This window comes from Rutilus rutilus (genome assembly GCF_951802725.1).
Source record: "Rutilus rutilus genome assembly, chromosome: 9".
Classification (NCBI taxonomy): Eukaryota; Metazoa; Chordata; class Actinopteri; order Cypriniformes; family Leuciscidae; genus Rutilus; species Rutilus rutilus.
The window spans coordinates 24524649-24546612 of record NC_140223.1 but is presented as its reverse complement, the minus strand read 5'-3'; the positions used below and the strand labels follow the sequence as shown (position 1 = coordinate 24546612).

Sequence of the window (21964 nt, the reverse complement as noted above, 5' to 3'; positions counted from 1 at the left end):
TAAGAACACCCCATGTAAAGTGTTTTTTTCTTCAACATAATCAGACAGACACTGAATTGGCAACAATTGTGCTTTTATATACAGAAATATCCATTTCTTAAGTAAGAAAGTTTAGTACACCTCTACATTTACCACTAGATCAAGGGATACAATTAGTATTGTGTTCAAATTAGTTTAACAAAAATAAACAAAGAAGCACTTTATATGGACCTCATTAACCTGAATGGGTTTGATCATAAGCATTGAAATACACAGTATCAATCATGCTGAGCAGTGTTGATATCGTCAAGACTAAAACTATTAAGAACTACTTTATTGATAACAGAAATCATTTAGATTGAAGTTTTAAAATGACTAAAACTGAAATTTAAATAAAACTAAATTAAAGCTAAACAGAACATTAAAAAAAATTAAACAAAAGCTTACAAAATGACTATATATATATATATAAATTATCATACACATATATACATAGGAAATCTTTGCAAGTAAGCAAATAGAGAATACTATAATGTCTAAATTTAATTTGGTGAATATATTTTTATTCCAGAAAAAAACAACTTATATATATACACAGTACTGTGCAAAAGTCTTAAGCATGTTAATATCCACTACAGCAAAAGATATTATTAATATAATATACACTACAGCAAAAGATATAAATAACTGACTTAAAACCATTTTTTTTATGTGGGGGTGGGGGTATTAACATGCCTAAGACTTTTGCACAGTACTGTATATATATATATATATATATTAGGACATTATTTTGCTGCTTATTCCTTATATATTTGTGTCACTGTAACTCGCAGCACCATGTAAGAGATGAGTCAGAGTCCACTGGTAAAACTGCAGCTGTGAAGACGGTCACAATTTTAATTTTGGAGGCTTAATGTGAGGGATGTTGCGCTTTAATGCGTTTAGTCACCCCTAACAGATGCTTAATGCTTAATTTGCCACCTTGAATCACAGCAGGTGTTTACAAACCATTCAAATCATATCATCATCATCATCATACTTACATACATACATACATACTTATCAGTATCATACTTACAATGCCAAGTCTATTTACTCGCTTAAGTAATTTTTACTTGCATTTTATACTTGTTATTTCTATCCACCTTATTCCTGATCAACTTCCTGCGTTTTGAATTATGGGTGGCACTTCCGGTTTGGGGAACTTCCATTCAAAAAGACTGAAACGAATCATTTCAAATCATAAGGTTGCCCTACAAATAAAGCTTATCCGTCAGTTTGACTCAATAAGCTATCAGTTTTCTCTCATGTTTTATTTAAGTAATCATGGTTTATTCATGGTATTTTAACGTGACATGTTATAACAAAGAATAGGCCCTATCTATGGCAAGAGCTCTTTTCAGTCACTGCATTCTTTTCCTCATGATTATTTTCTTTTTTTCCTTTTGCATTCCGCTGTAAAAGTATGAAAAAGGTCAACATATACTGCACATTTGTGGTCTGTTCTCCCGATTTAATTTACAATATATGCCATTATAATTCACTGTAATGCACGAAAAATCTGTCTTTTTTTTTTATCCCCAAATCCTCACGTCTCTTTCCAGGATTGTTTTCACAGGTAAATTTATTATCAGTCAAAATGACTGAAATCACTTTGAAATAGTATCACGCAATGCTGAAGTAAATATATATATATATCATATCTATATCTATATCTATATATTTATGTTACGAATCTACCAGGAAGAGGATGTGTGTCTATATTGTCTTAATGCACGGTGAGGAGGAAAGTTTGAGTGGCCAAAGACTCTCCAAGGATCACAGATGGAGTATTGCAGAGATTTCTTGAGTTTCTTGAGAGATTTTAAATGACTAAAACTGAAATTGAAATAAAACTAAATTAAAGCTAAACAGAACATTAAAAAAATTAATAAAAATGACAAAAGCATACAAAATGACTATATGTGTATATATATATATTAGGGCTGTCAATCGATTAAAAATTTTAATCGATTAATCACATGATTGTCATGAGTTAACTCGTGATTAATCGCACATTTTTTTATTTGTTCTAAATGTACCTTAAATTAATACTTTTCAAGTTAGTAATACTCTAATCAACGTGGGCATGGATAAATATGGATGCTTTATGCAAATGGATGTTTATTATTGAAACCATGGTCAACATAGAGCATGAAGATGAGACATGTTTCAAAGGTCATAGATGTTTTTCAAAGAACTTGTTCATGTCTAGTAGACACATGTAGAAAGAACAAAGAAATACCAGGTTCCCATTACTTCTCTTTCTTTGCACTGAGCAATTAACACAAACATGTTTAGATTTTTGCATGACAGGGCAGCTCTTCTGAAAATGCTAAATGTACATTTATTATTAGGCTACATTATAGTTTGTCTCTCTCTGTGCCCATTTTGATGAAGCTAAATTCTCAATAAAACGGTTTTCATTGGTATATTTTACTGTTTCTGTTGTCAAACAACGGAATGAATATGAAATGGTGACTGAAACGCGACCCATTAAGACATAACCAGCTCTCCCTTCCAAGATGTTAATCTGCCCAATAATCCTGATAATCGAGCCGTCGTCTGATGAAATCAAATACACATAAGATAAACACAATATCTGTTTTGCGATTTCGGCTATACTTGCATGTAAAATTAGAGAAGCAACATCATATCTGTGTTTAACTGAATTAAAGCGGTGCTCCTCTCTCCAGCGCGAGACGCAGAGAGAGAGCGAGAGAGAGAGAGGCGCGCGCGCGTGCTGGGAGAGCAGTACCGGCGGTACCGGTAGATTCTCAGAAACTAAATAAGGTTTGGGCGCTTTGTTGAAGGGAAAAAAATCGCTAAATGGGTCTGCAATGTCGCTAAGTTGGCAACACTGTGTATCTCCATTTCTCCAACTAGGTTTTGGGCCACGGGTCAAACAGAAAATACGCGCTGCGTTAATCGAGCGTTAAAAAAAATAGTGCCGTTAATATGATTTTGCGTTAACGCGTTATTAACGCGCTAACTTTGACATCCCTAATATATATATATATATATATATATATATATATATATATATATATATATATATATATATACTGTATATATATAGCAGACTCTATATATATACACTGTATATATATAGCAGACTCTATCCAAACTTTTAAATGTCCTTTTAATGTTAAATGGTTGAAGGATGAGAACAATAATGTAATGTCATTGTACACAGTATATATAAAATATATTATTGCGTCCATATAGCTAGTCTTTCACTGACTGTTTACAGCTTAACGGAAGTTACACCCATAATTCGCGCAAAGTGTAATGGGCGTAGGAATAATGTGGATACATGCTTTAAAAGTCTCAGATTGGAATAAAGGCAACAGAAAACATCTGCCCTTCCAAACCAAACTTGTGATTTTCACACTTACAACAGACACAGCAGTCCAACTTCTTTTTGTATTATGCTAATGTTTGTTTTTATGTATTTCTGGTTAAGTTTTTGGTTCTAAATCTGAGGAGAGCATGCAAAGGCCTGATAATAGTAACTCTGAGATAAGAGCGCTCAGCGCTGCTTCAGGGAGATATTGCTTTGATCTGAGCACGCTGTGAATATTAAACAAGCATCGGGGCAGGAGACGATCTGATAAATGACCTGATAAAGTTTGTACATTTTAGAATAATCTGCAGTGAAGATGTCTGTTGATATCATGCTGAAAATAGGCATGGTTATTTAAAATATTTACACACAGGAACACGCACAGACGCATGCACGCAGTGTAACATTCACAATTCTCTGTATCTGAAAAAGAAAGTTACAAAAATGGAAATAAGGAGGTAAAATAGCCTCAAGCACAGCAGTTTATGAATTATGTAATATAATGTTTCAAAAAGAAACCATAAAGTGGCACTTAACATCAATGAGATTGTAATGGTTCATAATGGAACAGGCGACAGATGCGCTTGATGGTGATGCAAACGGCCCAAACTCACAAATTCATAGACATTTGCATAACGTTCGAAGCATAACAATTATGAAGTGAACACATGGTCACCATCTTCAGACTGAAACAGGATGAAATGACCAGGAATGGATTAGGATAAATAGATTTTCAATTTGATTTATAATATTTGGTTGGGATCAAACCCAGATGTTCAGACACTGAATTATTATACCTTAATTATACCTTTGGATAATTCGTTTTTTGAGGAGAGGATGAGGGTATGGTTGAAAAAAAAAAAAAAAGTGGTAAAAAAACCTTCTGAAAATCAGTTTGAGGGGGCAAATATTTTCCCTTATGGGCAAGTTCATTTCTGACAGTGGTACATGGTAATAAATATAAAAACACTCTTCATCTTTGACTTTGTGTAAGTCTCTGCAGTGTTGTTTCAAAGAGTACTTGAATCGATACTAGTCTGCACTTCTCATCAACGTGGCCTAAATGGATTCGCTCCATGCTGTTCAGTGCATCGCACAGCTTCGCCACACTGATTTTGATAGTTGGTCAGCAGTTTGCCAAATATCCTACATTACCTCCTAGGGATAATTATATGTGCAGAAGTGAAGTAAATAAATAAATATTTATTTATGAGATAAACTACTATTTTACAGCACGTGTAGGTGAATGTATGTCTACACAGAAGAAAGCTTTGTCTAGGCTCTGCCCCGGTATGGTTTGTGCCAAGTCATTGGTCTGGTTGTTTGATGAGAAAGAGGTGAAATGTAGTTGCAATAAATGCTTTAAGAATCTGTACAGCTGAAGAGCGGATGACTATTATTCTGTCAGGACCACTATCATCAAAGATGATTGACAATTAGCATACAGTTAGGATTGGCGGTATGGTTCTGCAGTCTAGCATGGATAAGAGCAATAACCCCCCCTTAGGGTAACAGAACAGAACCAACATGAATGTATTGCAGATCTCATTAATGTCAATGTTTTACTGTACAACATAAGAGAAATGAGTCTGATTCAAAGGGAAATCATGCCAAATCCTGACTGACAAGAGGAGCTGGGGATGGAGGAGGGTAATTAGCTCCTGAGAAACGCGATAGCTGCTGATAATACTGAAGGAGCTTATTTATGAATACAGTGATAGGCGTCGTATTCCTATAGGTAGACGTGGATCAGCTGAGAGTCAGCTGATGCGAGCTTGACTAACGTGAACAGCCAGAACTAATGTTACGCTTGATTTCTGTAGCGCAAAACTGATGATGGCATGGTTTGATCTTTGGTTGACCAATCAGTGGAAAGGGGCGTTTAATTCTCACCCATGTAGGGATCAAATAGTCAAGCGGTTTATGCATTTTGGTTTTATTGTGTATTATTTCGTTTTATTTATTGTGTGGCAATATAAAACAAAGTGTGATGAAAAAAAAAAAATCTGAAGAACATGCTGATGATGTGCATGTGACAAGTGTGTTAAGCACTCGATGTGGAGGTTACCTACACACAGTGGTGAATGGCTGCTGACAGTGGTGGCACAATATTGTGCTCTTGGATTTTGCTCTGGCAGCGTGCAAAGTTCTGGAACCCCTGTCAGTCGAGGTCCCTTTCCGTCCTCCCAGATGTATAGCGCCACCTGTAGGAGAGTAATAATAGAATTAAATGCAACGCTTTTAAATACAAAGCAATTCTTATTGCTTTAGTTTAGAGCAAGTAATAATAATAATAATAATAATAATGATAGTAATAAACTATTTTCTATAGCGCCTTTAAAAGTTAGACATCTCAAAGCACTTTACAAAAATACGATTAAATAAAAGAGAAATACAATAACATAAAATAAATGCATTCATAAAAGTGAAGTACATTCAGATATACAATACAAAAATAAAAACATGTTATCAAAACAATTCAAGAAGTAAATAGTATAGAAGAAGATAGTTAGAAAGTAAAACAAATCAATCAATAAAGCTACACTAAAAAGTATGTTTTGAGGGAAGTGTATTAAAGATCATTATTATTATTTTCTATTTATTTTTGTCATTGTTTACAATCCTTTTTCCTGGTTTCCCCAATTTCATTTGCCCAGCCCTAGTTGCAATCTCAGCCTTATATTCTAGTAAGTGGTCTCTCCAGGCCTGGTTATGAACAGTCAAGCGAGACATATGCTCACCTACGCTCCATTTTACGACAAAATGCCTTCATTGCATGCAGGTCATCATTATGCCAGGGAGCAGAACGTACAAAAGTAACAGATCGTGATTTTTAAAGGAGCAAATGAGTTCAGGCCAGTCAAGAGAACTGAATTTAACATAGAAACTTTGTCCTCCGGTGCATCAGATGGAGAAAAACAACTTAAGGAAGAATCAATAAAATCAGTGAAATCAGAGGGCTCAATAGATCTCCATTAGCTATAGTTAATGATGCGAGAAGAGGAAATGTATATGTCAGGCAGTTCCATATTAAAAAAGATAGCCAATGATCAGAGAGCCCTAAATCACAGGTGGCAAAAGAGACACAAATGAACCATTGAAATCACAAGGTCTGGCCTTTGTTATGTGTAGGACAGTCCACTGGTTCAAATCAAAGCACTCCAATAAAGACAAACAAATATTTTGTTATTGTAGTTTTGTATGTCCATGTGGATGGTACAATCCACCAGGATAAAAGCTCTCTCAAATTTGAGGCACAACAATGACTGCAAATCTGCTAATTCTGATAAAAAGTCTGCCTTGGAGGCCTGCAGACTGTTGCTATGGCAGTAGTGAGGGGCGCAGAGACACTCAGAACAAGCCATTCGTATGAGTTAAACTGAGGAACAGCCACGGGACTCTGTGTGGTATTGTTGATCATACAACACAATGATACCCCCACCTCTACCAGGTGATCAAATAATCCGTAAATTCATTAAAAAGAATATTATCTGAATCTTTGTGTCATGTTTCAGTTTAGCACACAAGGTCCAGTTTTTCTTCTGTAATATTTAATATTTAAATTATGATATCATTTGCTCCAAACCTGAATGAATTTCTTTCTTCTGTAGAACACAAAAGAAGATATTTTGACTGTTTTTGTTCATATGAAAGTCTAAAACAGCATGTGTCCCAATCAAAACAATAAAAAGTTGGCATGAAATGTAAGATGCGATTGTCATTTCTTCCCTGTTGTGACAGCATTAACTTGTCAATCACAGCACTGAGTGCTCAAATATTTCCACAACTGATTTTTTTTTTTTTTAAAGACATTAGAATATATATTGAGCAAGGATGCATTATATTGATCAAAACATTTCTATTTCCTGTTCTTCTGAACTTTCTATTCATCACACAGCACAACTATTTTCAACATTGATAGTAATAAGAAATGTTTCTGGAGCAGCAAATCAGCATTTTAGAATTTCTGAAGGATCATGTGACACTGAAGTCTGGAGTAATGATGCTGAAAATTCAGCTTTGTAATCACAGGAATAAATTACTTTTTAAAAAATATATTAAAACAGAAAAACAGTTTAAATTATAATATATCACAACATTACTGTAATTTTGATAAAAAAAATGCAGTGTTTGTTTTGTTTCTAGAGTGGTGGTTTTCCACTGTTTTTCTTAATGGATACTTTAATGTAATCTATTTAAATTTAAAAATTTAAAATTTAAAATAATAATATCAAGTGAGCCCATAGTCATCTCAAAATATACACCTTAAACATTCTTACCTCATGTTTTAGATCTATGGTGAAGTCTGATTTTAAAGGCTCATCTTCAATTTTGCTTGTCAACCTAAAATGTGAAATCACTGTAAAATGAGTGAACTACAAGGAAAATGACACAAAATACCTTCTCAAACATAACATTTCTAATGGCAAAATGGTAATACCATGTAATAGTATATGAAGATGGTAATTTTTCATTACCATAGTATAAATCTATAAAACTACCTGACATAATCTAAGATATAATCACTTTAAAGCTACACTGTGTAGGATTTTCTCCCATCGAGCGGTGAAATTGTTTATGACTACCAACTGAATATTACTTTCTATTACCCTCCCATTCCGAGGGCGTTTTAACTCCTACGGTGGCCGTATTAATTCAAATCTGCAGGCAGTCGCGAGTAATCTCCCCCTCGCATTCGTCACGGTGCCACTGAGTGTAAAAACGCGAAAGGCGAAGCTTGAATTTCCAGGTATGTCCCTCTTTGGCTAATGTATTTTCAAGATGGAGGCACAACATGGCTGCCACCATTCGAACGACTCGCTCGTATGTATTCTAAATGGCAGATTCTACACTTACGAGAATACTTGATTAGTTGGTAGAAGTAATTACACATTAATGAGCACATATCATTTTGAAAGAACAAAGTGTTTTTTGCTAAGAATTAACTTAAAAAAAATTACACAGTGTAGCTTTAACAATGCAACGAATCCAGCTTGGAAAAACCTTTCAGCAAAAGAGCATGAATAATAAAATGGAACAGATTTTAGAATTTAACTTAAACCTAATCTATAAAAACATCATACTGGAAGACTTGATCCCTGGATCTGCTTTGTGACAGTTAGTCAGTTCAGCTGAGGGCAGCATTCAAACCTGTTAACAAGAGGGATACTAAGCGCCCATCCTGCAGAGAAGTCTGGGTACTCGAAAGCCACTGGGTTCTCAGAAAAGGCATAATGGTGGATGATGGTGGACTCTTCATCATGCAGTGCCTTGCCAAGAAACCACTCCTGAGGGCAAAATGTGGAGAGTAATGACACCGTGATGGTCATCTCAGGCTAAATCACACCAAACAGCTGACACCCATTCATATGCACTGTAGGGGGCATTACAGTCTCAAACTTGTTAACTAACTTTTCATTCTGTTTTTACAGTCAATCTGGGTCTGTACATATTGCCATAGGTTAATAATAATAATAAAGACAAAAGCAAACAAATGTAACAAATTTATTCCAAGAAAAGTTCTTACTCGTATTGTCACGTTGAATGCACTGTACAAGCGACTCATCATAATGTAGTTTACATTATGCATGGTGTTATTTTGAAAAGGGTCAGGTGAACAGATTTGAATGAAGTGGAAACCTGAGACAAGTCACCTGTTTAGAATGGCAGCTGTAACTGGCTTTCACTGTCAAATGTCATTAATATGAAAATTGTAAAAAACTTTTACATATAGTATAACATCTAATGTGGAAAATGGCAGGTGGCATATATATATATATATATTTTTTTTTTAATTTATTTAAACCTTTATTTAACCAGGAGAATCCCATTGAGATTAAGAACCTCTTTTGCAAGGGTGACCTGGCCAAGACAGGCAGCAGCATATCAAAAATAATCATACACATAGGTACAGACAAATAACACCGAAAACTAAAACTAACACTACATAAAATAATTCTAAATAATTTTTACGATCTAAAAACATTTACATATTAAGGCATCAGCCTCTACGTCTTTTATTTTGGATTTAAATGCGTTTAGCGAGATTAATTCAGTGAGTTTCAAGTCCTTTTGCAACGTATTCCATGCTGAAGGTGCAGAATACTGAAATGCCTTCTTTCCCATTTCCGTACGAGTCTTTGGCACGGAGAGCATAACAAAGTCCTGAGAACGCAAAAAGTGTCGCCCATTGCTTTTCTGTATGATATGAACACATAGGTAACTTGGCAGCAGACCAAGAATTGCCTTATACTGTATATGAAAGTGTACCAATGACATAGCCTTCGGGTGGCTAGAGGAGGCCATCCAACCCGAGAGTATAGCTCACAGTGGTGAGTCAGCGCTTTGCAATTTGTAATGAACCTCAACGAAGCATGGTAAGCTGTGTCAATCATATGAAAATTCTGTGCAGAAGTTTGCATATATAAAAGATCACCATAGTCCAGAACAGATAAGAAAGTGGTGGCCACAAGTCGTTTTTTTACATTAAAAGAAAAACACAACTTATTTAGAAAATAAAAACCCAATTTTAGCCTCAGCTTTTCACCAGGTACAGCACATGTGGTTTAAAAGTCAGGGAGTCATCAATCAAAAGACCCAGGTATTTATAGGAATTAACAACCTCTATTTCACTTTCCCCCATAGTGACAATCGGAGGGAGGCTTTGTGGCCTGGTCCTAGATTTAGTAAACAACATAAGTTTGGTCTTATCTCCATTTAAAACTAATTTCAGCTGCATAAGGGTGTTTTAGACTTCAATAAACACATTTTGCAAATATTCAATTGCTTGTACAAGAGTTGATGCACTGCAATATATGACAGTATCATCAGCATAAAAATTAAGATTAGCATTTAACATATTTTGACCCATATTGTTTATATAAATAGTGAATAAAAGTGGACCTAATACAGAGCCCTGTGGTACACCCTGACTGCTACAGTATTGGAACATAGACCATCACATCTAATACACTGAGACCTATCACTAAGGTAATTTGAGAACCAAGCAACTGCTTGCTCTGAAAGTCCTGAGTTAATAAGTCTAAGTTTCAAAACTTCCTGATCAACTGTATCGAAAGCTTTGGACAGGTCAATAAAGAGTAATGCCGAATGTTGCTTCTTGTCAGCTGCAACCAAAACATCGTTTACCACCTTCATTGCAGCTGTGATGGTGCTGTGTTTTTCTGAAGCCTGATTGATATGTAGATAAAACATCATTTGAGTATGAAAACTCCTTTAATTGATCACTCACAAGACCTTCAAGAATTTTTGCTAGTACTGATCAATTAGATATTGGCCTGTAATTATTTAAAATAGCTGGGTCACCTCCTTTTAATAAAGGAAGAACAAAAGCTGATTTCCATATCCTTGGAATTTCCTTATTTTCCACTGTAAGGTTAAAAAGATATGTAAGAGGCACAGCTACAAAATCGGCTGCCAATTTCAAGAAATAAGGATCAATAAGGTTTTTCTACAATCCAAGGCTTTTAGGGCTTGTTGAACTTCCTGCACCGAAAATGGTATGAAATTAAAAGACTGGACTGATCAACATATCCTGGCTTGTCAGTACAGGGATTCACAGAAGCAGAACAAGTAGAATCAAACAGAGAACCTGAAGATATGAAATGCTCATTAAAACTATTCAAGAGCTCCATTTTGTCATGAACAGCAACGGAATCCTTCATAACAAAGGTGGGTACTACTTGCGAATTTTTGCTTACAGAAAGGGATTTTATGGTTTTCCAAAATCTTCTGGGATCATTAAAAATTTTAGTGGTGATAGACAAGTAATATTCAGATTTGGCTGTCTTCATAAAAGAGGTGCATTTGTTTCTTAGCTGTCGAAATGCAAGCCAGTCAGATGTAGAACCTGTTTTCCTTGCTTTTGCCCAAGACAAGTTACGTTTATGAATAATTTCTGCTAACTCTGTGGAAAACCAAGGGTTATCACACCCCTTTACTCTAAATCTCCTAAGTGGGGCATGTGTATTTATGATTTGTGTAAAACCCTCATTAAAAAATGGTCAAGCTGTCTCCACATCAGGGATAAGCTCTATTCTACTCCAATTGAAATGAAACAAATCATGATAAAACCCCTGTTCATTAAAATGTTTAAGATTCCTCTTACAAATGACACGTGATTTTGAGTTAGGGACTTTAGTGTTCCTGATGGCAGCCACAACATAATGGTCACTTATGTCATTGCAAAAAACACCAACAGATGAGAATTTATGAGGAACATTAGTCAGAATCAAACCAATTAAAGTAGACTTCTCCGGGCATTTAAGATTTGGATGTGTGGGAGAATTAAATATGTCAGGTGAAAAAGATTCACTCATTGAATTCTTTCCCTTCCATTACTCTCATATATGAAAAAAAAAAAAAAAAAAATAGGTTGAGGTAGTTGAGTTTCTGCTTGGTAGTGTGTAATTATATTATATGCGTTTATGGATTTTTTTCAGAATAACAACCGCAAATTACATGAATATCACTTCTGGGCTATGACATATTTTGCGATTTAATGTGATTTCTGTTAGGAGGGTTTTAACATTGATAAAAGTAGCATCTTGGAGAGTCTTTCAGTGCATACACAATAAATCTTTTCACTTTTCCCTGACAAGATCAATGTAAATCAGCTTTCAGCATTAAGTGCTTTTACTCTTGAACAAGGCATTCAAAATAATTAATGTTGTCTAAAAAGTCTAAAAAGCATTAATGTTACATTCATAATAGAAGTAGGTGGTGCCAATTCAAAATATGTTGGTCATATATTTAAACAGCATCAAAGACTGACACCAAAGAGAAGAAATTGTTGAATTAAGTCGAGTGGATTTTCTTTTTTCGCACAAAAAGTATTCTCGCAAGCTCTTTTGATTTAATCAAAAATATCATTTTTGTTCCGAAGATGAACGAAGGTCTTACGGATTTGAAACAACATGAGGGTAAGTAATTAATGACAGAAATTAAAATGTGGGGTGACCTAATCCTTTAAATTCATGATGAGCATGAATATCCACATGAGTAAGTATTCATTGAACAGCAAAATGGAATATACATAAGAAAACACTATGTCAGCCTATTTCCACTCACAGGGACTGTGAGTACATCAAGTATAGTGCTAAATGTGAATTCTGTTTAAATCACATTCGGCACATTATGAAAAGTTCTTACTTTTCTGCGGTCAAATTTTTTGAGGACTTTATTAAGTTTTTGGAGTTTCACTCTGGTGTCCTCCTCCAGAAACATGATCCAAGAAGAGTTCTTTCCAAACTGTGATGACAAGCTGAAGGGAAAAACATTCTGCATTATCAAAAGTTTTATAGAAACAAACCAGTTATTACAAACAGAAAACAGAATACAAACATTCATAATCAGTCTGTGCATTAGTGGTGGAGATTTTTTAATTGTTTCTGCAAGTAACAATGTTACAACGGTAGGTGGGGACAAGAGTATTATGAATGAGTCACTGAATTGTTCAACAGATTTGTTCAAAAACCCTGATTCATTCAGTATGGAAACATGGGTCTGTTTTATCAGTGAGTCACTGAATCATTCACTCAATCAATTTGTTCTGATTCAGTCAGGAATGAAATAAGAGGCTGCATCTGAAATCACATACTTCCCTACTATACAGTAAGTGAAAAACAGTACGTGACAAGATAAGTTTGCCCAAATTCACAGGACTCATTAAAGAGTAGGGTTAAGTCCCCAGATGACTACCTACATCCGTCAAGATTCTGAAGTGTGCATACAATGAACACTTTACTATCCCATGAGGCCACGGGAGAGGATTATGAATGGCAATGAAGCAACACAAATGACAACAACAAAATGACGAATCTAGTATGTCCGGATTACATTCATACTACACACATTCAAACTATATAGAAGATACTTTTTTAGCACTCTCAAAGTCATTACTTGAGTTAATTACTTTTGCCTACTCAAATATGCGATTTCGGATGCAGCCAGTGACTGTCCTTGCAAGTGAGTCACTGAATCTTTTACTCAACTGAATCATTCAAAGTACTGATTCATTCAGGGACAACTAGTGTGTGTTGCCAGGAGACGCACAAGAGTTGATTCTGCTGTGGCTTTTGAAACCATTTTATTTAGAAAATACATAAAGTAACTGGCAAAAGTGAGTGTAAAATGTAACTCCTATATATATTTATACTAATACTACCACTGCTAATAATTATTACTATTATTTAAAATATATAACATCAATAATTAATGCTTATAGCAAAATCACAGCTGTATTGATATTCAATCAGTACTATCATTGAATTAACTCTAAGGAATAACCCAAGAAAACCTCACTTCAACCTTTAACACTGAGATTTCGCCATGCTGAATGTCTGTAATGTCAGTATTTACAGCACTTACTATGGCAGCAGTGGGAGAATGCTCCAGTCTCCCTCATTGTCTGACAGTGTGTGCAGGAGCAGGATGACAGGGGGACTCTGAAAGAGACAAACACTCTATTACAGCTACTGTCAGACGAAGAGAAAATGGGAAGAAACCATGAGAACCGCCAGCTATCAAGTGAGTTTATCTGATTTGAGACAGTAGTTTACTTTCAGGACAACAGCCAGCAAAATCAGGGATGGACTTCAAAGAGAGAACAGAAGAGCGATCAGTTTAAGACGCACACCTTGTAATGTTTTTGAATGTTATCCTCACCAGGGCTGCATTTATTTGATCAAAAAAGCTATAAAACAGTAGTATTGTGAAATATTATTTAAATAACGGTCATATTTCTAAAATGTAATTTATTCCGGTGAATTTTCAGCATCATTACTCCAGTCTTCAGGGTCACAATAATCCTTCAGAAATCATTCTAATATGCTGATTTGCTGCTCAAGAAACATTTCTTATTATTATCAATGTTGTGCTGCTTAATATTGTGCTAATTTTGTGCTGCTTAATATTTTTTGTGGAAACCATGAAAACTTTTTTTTTCAGGATTCTTTGATGAATATTATCATTTATTTGAAATATAAATCATTTAACATTATTGTTATTATGTATTATTAATTTACTGTCACTTTTAATATTTTTTTATCACTTTTAATAATTTAATGCATGCTTGCTGAATAAAAATTACTTTGAAAAAAAATGACTCACCCCAAACTTTTGAACAGCATAGTGGTGGACATGACTATTCTCATTAAATTAGAATGATTATGGAGGATTAGATGATAGACTTCATAGTTCATAAGTTTAAATAGCCCTTAAGAGACTAAATTTGTGTAGTATATTCTGATATGGCTGCTAAATATACCGGTAGTTCCTACTGTAGATGCTTAACTCTGTTTAGGTGCTTATTAATATTAATATGAATCTTAAATCTTGAGATTAATCTGATATTGATAATAATTTAAAGCATATTACCCAATACTTTATTCTACTCATAAACTCCCACACCAGTTAATATACCAAAAACAAAACAAAAAAGATGTGCGACTTAAAATTGCTCGCTCACTTCACATTAGCCACACGTACTTACCTCACTCATATTTCAACCAAACTGTTGAATTTTAGTACACTTATAAGATTGCATAAATGAAGACAGAGCCTTACTGTATATTCTTTTTAATCAGATTGCAGTCACACACTTTCTGTCCCTAATAGGAATCAATTGCAGAAAATGCTGAAATTGGACAAATATATCATCAGCCTGTAGAGAATCATAACCTTGAGCTACAAAAGTGTTCTATATGCAATAAAAAAAAGGTTTTCAACATCCCTTCAGGAGTAACATTTTTATCCTAAGTCAATTCACATTTGTGATTTTCATAGGAGTGACAATGAATCAGGTGAGAGAGTGCTCATGTTCAGTACCCACAAAAACGTTATTCTTATCTCCAAAGAGAGACACGAATGACTGAGAACTTTGAGACACCCATTGTGTCTTGATACAGCTCATTAGGATGTGACCAGAAAAAAGGGTTTGTGATCACGCTGTGACTAAAGATGTTGAAAATGGGGGTCGGCATGACCTTGCTACCTTATGTAACCACAGATGATTGCCCTGGCTCAATCACGTGGCAACCAGAGACCAGAAAGGTGAGAAATTAGCACTTGATTCTTAGAAGTGTCTGATCTGTCTGTCCTATATGTCAAAGACATATAAGCAAAAAGAGACTAAAGCTTGCATTTGGCGAGTTCAATTACCTTAGTTTGTCCTTTCAATTTGAATTTTAACTCATTGGTAAAGAAATGGATTCTTTCTATCACCAAAAAAAAAAGGTCCCTTTTGATTTAACAGTTCAATAATAAACCTTTGCGGTATTCATTTTGTTTGTGGAAAATGTCTTTTAATCTAAACCTACTTTAATGTCAGGCTTTGGATGGAATGTTGCCTTGAGAGAACATGGACGTTAAATGAAACAATTTGGTAAGACTGGCCATCTAAGCTTGGTCTAACAACTTGACTGATAGTTTCGAAAAAACAGATTACATACATTAAATAGAAATACGATTGCTAGCATCATGTTTTTGACCAGCAACAAAAAAAATCACTACAGAAGAGAATGGTCAATATACCCATTAAGCTATTTTTTTTAAAGATTTGGGTACTAAATGTCATAAAATATACAAGCCAGCAGGTAGCATATAAACAATATTTTAAAAGCTGCATGTCAGGTCAAGCTGATACAATTTATTATGAGGATGCATTTCAGTTGTGAGGTCAGGTTAATTTATCTAATGTTCTCTGCACATTCAGCCTGATTACCATAGAGACTGGGACAAACATTGTAATGCTCTGCTAAAGAGTGCTCGTGTGTGTATCAGTGTAATTAATTAGGGAAAATTTAAGCTAATGGATCAAACTAATTACAGCTTCCCCACTGTCTGTAATGAATAACCAAGTTGTTTTTTCCAAGTCATTTGCAATTATAGAACTCCTTCCACTACAACTTATATGAATCAGGAAGCATTATATGTTGAGAATACACAAAGACTTGTTAAAAATGCTACTTTTTAATATTTAAAAAAAAAAAAATTAAACTCCATGTCTACACACTCCAAAACTAAATTACTAACTTACATGAACATTTCCTGGAAAATACCAGTGATTGAAGTAATTATTTGCGCGCACAGAGATTTCGACAGCTGGTTTGTTCTATTTCCCCCATCTTTCTTACAAAGTGAAGGTCTAATATTCATCAACCAAATGTTGATTAGTTAGTTGATTAGTTAGTTGATGAGCGCGCGCACACACACACACAAATATATTCTCTTTAGATATTACAACGATCATTTTCAAACTCACATTTCTTAAAATTATACACAATTTAAGGTTGAACTAAGGCTGTAATTATCTGCAAAGCAATGCAAATTACATCAACAAAAGGAAACAGTCCAGTTCCATTGTTGTATAAAGTATCCAATTGTCATACTCAATAAAAGTACAGTTTTTGAAATTGACTCGAGTAAAAGTTAAAGTTGCTCATAAAAAAGACTTAAGTAAAAGCATTAAAGTAACTGATATTAAAAGTACTCAAGTATTAAAAGTACAGGTATACGTTTTATAAATAATGGCACCGAGATGCTGTGTGATGTAAGAGTTATTAAAGGGATCATCCACACACACACAAAAAAAATATATGTATAAATATAAAATAACATCATAATTTACTCACCTTCATTCCGTTCCAAACCTGTATGAATTTCTTCTGCAGAAAACTAAAGATGTATTTTTAAAAACCATTCTTTCCATAATGAAAGTAGTCCAAAACAACATGGAAACCCAGTGACTTTCATTGTATTGACAAAAAAAAAAGAAAAAAAGAAAAAGAAAAAATCCATATCAGAAATATATATAAAAAAACAAACAAATTATATATAGATATATATTTTCCATAATTTCCATAAAAACAACAGAATTTGGGGGTAAACTGTCAATTTTAACTCAAGAACTGAATTAAATGAGAGTGTCCTTCTACGTCTGTGATCCACAATACAACAAAATAAAGCAAACTTTTTAGAGAAAAAACGTTTTAAAACTGCAGTAAGATGAATAAATTTGTTCAGACAACGAGTCTTGGTCTTAAAAACACAAGATGCAGGACATTGGAAATAAGGAGGCACAATGGTCAAAGATGTCCGGCATGTTTACTAAGCTTTTCATCTTTTTCATCACTACCACCTGCGAGAGAGTTTGGTCATATATCTTATTGCACACACATTTCCAATCGTATCACACACAATCACAATTTCAAAATGTTTCCATAAAACGAATGTACTTTGATAAACAAGCGTCTTCAATTTAGATCACCAGTGGAGAGCCGTTACGATTTGCTTGGTGTGCTTGTGCTTCTCAAAATGTATATTTGTGATTTGCGAAACAAATTTCTCTAGTAAAACTAGTTTGACTAATTTAAAGGAACCAATTTGATCAAAAGATTCATTTCCGAACTGGATAATATGACCAGCAAATATTGCTTTCTGTTATTTTTTGCACTTTGCAGCTGCAAATGTCACGAAAGGGTCTGGACAAATGTTTTGGGGTAAACGTATACATTTTCTCTTTAATATGTCAAGTAAAAGTAGAAGTACAAATATACAAAAACTGCACTTAAGTACTACATGAAGTATTTGTACGTTGTTACTATACACCACTGTCCAGGTCATATCAGTTGCTGCCATATAGTTTGTGGACTTCTGTTCTGTGCCCTCTCAGGGCTTTAGAAATGAATAACCCAGTGTGTACAGACTGCTGGTCTTACTGAATTTGTTCTCTGCTGTAAACGCCTCCACTGTTCTGCTGCTTCAGCCCCCCAGTGGTGGAACAAACATCCCACAGCTTTTACAACATAGCATTCATTGCTGGCTGCACACTGGGGTGTTAATATGAGCAAGTGAGCACTGTACAGTCAGACAGGGCAAGAGTGATAAATCTGAAGTCTAATTTACACTAATAATACTGAAGCTGTCAGGTTTCACAGACCGACAGAGGGTGAGAATTGATGTGCACATCCATGTAGAGCATGTTGCATGAGTATTTATCTGTGACGAATAGATGTAAGGCCTCATGAGTCCAACTAAAGAGAAACAAATTGCTCTACTGAAACATGGATTAAGCATCAGAAATCAACCCTCTCATGTCTCAGACTAGTGCTGACATCTTGTGGCAATGCATAAAGCAGCAAGCTCTATTTTCCTACAAAGGTCTGAAGGTACAAAGCTGTAACTTCCTTCAGAGGAACAGTGACGTTCCATATATCTCTGATGTTATCCAGTCTCATCTATAGAAGCTCTCCTTTAGTGTATGGACCCTTTTCACAGACTGATGACACGTTTTAACACAAAAAAATATATATTTCACGTTTTCTCTTATTTACCGCTAGGGGTGTCAAAATGAATTAGTTTCTACGATGCATCGCGATGCAGACGAGAACGATTCGGTATCGGTTCAGTAATAGACCATAACCGATTATAATGTATACTGACGTTTTTCTGACCTCATTTGTCGCTTATGTGCTTTGTCACGGTAGCATACAATGGCAGAGGGAGGTGAGACGCGAGTGCGAGAAAATTAAATATGCTCCAACTACTTTAAAGCCTACATCTGGGCACATTTCGGCTTTGATGAACAACCTGGTAAGCACGACCTGCAGAAGACGCGCTGTGTGCGCTCATGAACTTGATAAACCACGTTAGCCGTTTTCACCCCGAGCTGTTAAAGCGGGGCTCAGTAACTTCGGGATTTCTTCGCTGTATTCTCGCTTTTTGCTCGCAGGTTTCTCTCTAGAGCTCCCCCCACAGCTTCGGAATAGATATTTGACAACACTGTTGTAAAAACTCGTAGGCGATTCTCGGACACCAGAGGCTAGTAGATCAACGACATCAAAGCAGATGGGACATTCTTTAAAACGTCTTCTTCATTCGGGTTCAAACAGCGTGAGGGAGCGCAATAATGACAGCATTTTAGCAGATTTCTTTTGGCCGTAAAGCAATTGTTTACATCGCGAGACCTGATATCACGCGAGACTTCCTGATGCGGTGGCCGGCGGCCCGCCGGCTCAAAGTTGCAAGTGCGTATTTTCCGCTCACGGGCACCAGGTGGGTGCGAAACGACCACCATTCAACCCGAAATAAGTAATATAACCATTCCAATGACTCCGAAGCTGTTCAGTTAAGGTAAAAAAGTTACTTAGTTCACCTTTAACGCCTGGCAGAGTATTACTGCTTTAGTGTAAGCGGATGAGCTCCAACGCCGAATGCGCAGCCAAAAATAAATCATCCACCCGCGCCAATAATTTTCTCTGATTTAAGTATCCACACCCGATGGTCAAATTACAATTATTCTGTGTTGTTACGAGTGATTATAAATGGATGATCGTCACCTTCAACAGCGGATTCGGCGACGGTTGATGCGGGCATCTTTAATGGTAACATAATACACTGATTAATGAGCGCTGCTTTTAAATGAACATTTCTTTAAAACAAAATGTATTTGACAGATTTTCCTTTTCTTAATGGGATAAACAAGCTTTACTCCCTTGAAACTTGAACTGGAATGTCACTGTTTCTGTCACTGCGACTTCCCGAACAGGCGAGCACACGCACACACGCTCGCGCGCACATCACTTTTGAAGAAAAATGTAAAGTTGAGGATGCGGTGCATCGTGATATCACATTGAACTGAATCGATGACACGATAATCGTAATCGAACCGAACCGTGAGACCAGTGTCGTTTCACACCCCTATTTACCGCTATAGAGCTGGTAAGTCCCGCCCCCTTCGCTAACCCCGCTGGACCGAAGTTTACCCAACTAGCACAACTTCCACTTCTGAGAAACCCGGAAATGCGAAAAGGGTCCATTATTTAAAAAGACAGTTCCCCCCAAAATAATAATTCTGTTATATTAAAAATAAGATAAAAAATGACTTTTTTGTTTGTTTGTTTGTCTATACAATGAAATAAAAATAAAGCATAAAATATTAATTTAATATTTAAATTAATATTAATTTATAAAAATACAATTACACAAATTAATATATAATATGTTTATTATTAAAAAGAAGAAGAACATTTTATTTAATAGATTATATTTTATACATATTACATTTAATAATATAATATTTGTATACTTCATTTTAAATTTAAAGTTTAAATTAAATACATTTTACAATCAAATAAATTAAACAATACACTGAAGCAAAACGTAATACGTATATATATATAAAAAGGCTAAATAAATACAATTAAACAGAACTTTTTTTGTTCATCTGGATAAAATTGACCCAAACTCTTGACAACATGTACATGGCCTAGTTCCTCAATCATTTATAATATGATCTTAAAGGTTGGGTAGACAATTTTATTTTACAAACACTTTCTGTTACCGAACCAAAACAATGAGCCTATGCTGCATTCATGCAATGTAGAAACCATAACTACGAGATGGCAACCCGTGGCGTTCTCAGATTTATGTGTTTCCAAGTAAACAGGATCAACCCCAAAATGAATCTGCAGCTGTCAGGTGGTACAAGTCAGAGCTCTGTAAGTTGTTTACATTCATTACTATTGTAATGTTATTTGCTTTGAGACATCAGGTAGTTTAATGCCATCTCAAGTCTTTGACGCTTTACAGACTCTGCTGTACATGTTGTGTTTTGAAGGAGGCATGGCTCTGAAGGGAGGGTGGGATCTTATACTTTCAAAGGTAGCTTGCTATTGCTAGCCTCTCTGAAATTGCCTACCCTACATTTAAAATGTTAAAGTGGGATTTGATTACATTGTTTATAAGTTTTTGTGTCCTTGTCTAAGGACAAAGGAAGTATGTTTCAGTGAATTTTATAAATAACCGAACCACCACTGACTCTAAAAATATTTGCATGGACATTGCATTTGAGAACAAAACTGACATATCTAAAATAATCTATGGATTTTCTGTTTGCTTGAGGGCGAGTGTTTTAAAAAAAAACTCAACTTTGTCACAAAAGCAGGAATTCTTAGACGATGGTCCTGTTTGACTGCACTCTACTGAGTGAAGTGCAACTTTTTATGTGGTATCACACACTTTTGCACTTTCTGTAATTTGCACTGCATTTGTCCCACTTCATTTGTGTTCACAAAGTGTTGCTAAAAAGCATCGAATCTGATATGAGAAAGATGAAAGAATATACAACACACTGTTGAACATCCATTGTACTGTACATCCTTTAAAAATTTTGGCTAAGATGTTCTGCAAAAAGAAGAGCCTGAGAATGAAAGAAAGGAAGCAGAAGGGATATAGTGCAGGATAAGAGCGGTCTCTTAATCTGGTTTTGATTGGATCGGAGGGTGACAGCTCAGTGAACTGGTGCAGAGCTCGGAGGTTATTGCGGTTTGGCACTCCAGATTTTCAGAACAAGCAGTCGGAAAGAGTTTGTCTACAAAAGCTGTAAACTATCAGGTGAGGATGTGAGGGGAGGAAAACATAGATTGCATTACACTTTCACTCTCAGAGGATGGTCGCCATGCTGAGAAATGAATAGAACACACTATCAAGGGTGGAATATTAAGGATGAACCCAACAGTTTCTCTCATTGAAATTAAGCTTTTAACATTTGAAATGTCAATCCCACCACTTCACTTAGAG

General features: G+C 35.3%; 1 protein-coding gene across 1 annotated transcript in view; it reads right to left on the bottom strand.

Moving 5' to 3' along the window:
- b3glcta (beta 3-glucosyltransferase a) overlaps positions 1 to 21964 on the bottom strand; it is an 88991-nt gene that overhangs the window by 16975 nt on the left and 50052 nt on the right. The window contains exons 5-9 of the mRNA XM_084419533.1: positions 13754 to 13830; positions 12536 to 12647; positions 8516 to 8652; positions 7645 to 7708; positions 5437 to 5568 (exon numbers count right to left, since the gene is read on the bottom strand). Coding sequence (XP_084275659.1) covers positions 5437 to 5568; positions 7645 to 7708; positions 8516 to 8652; positions 12536 to 12647; positions 13754 to 13830 — 522 coding nt within the window. The remainder of the gene's footprint in view (positions 1 to 5436; positions 5569 to 7644; positions 7709 to 8515; positions 8653 to 12535; positions 12648 to 13753; positions 13831 to 21964) is intronic.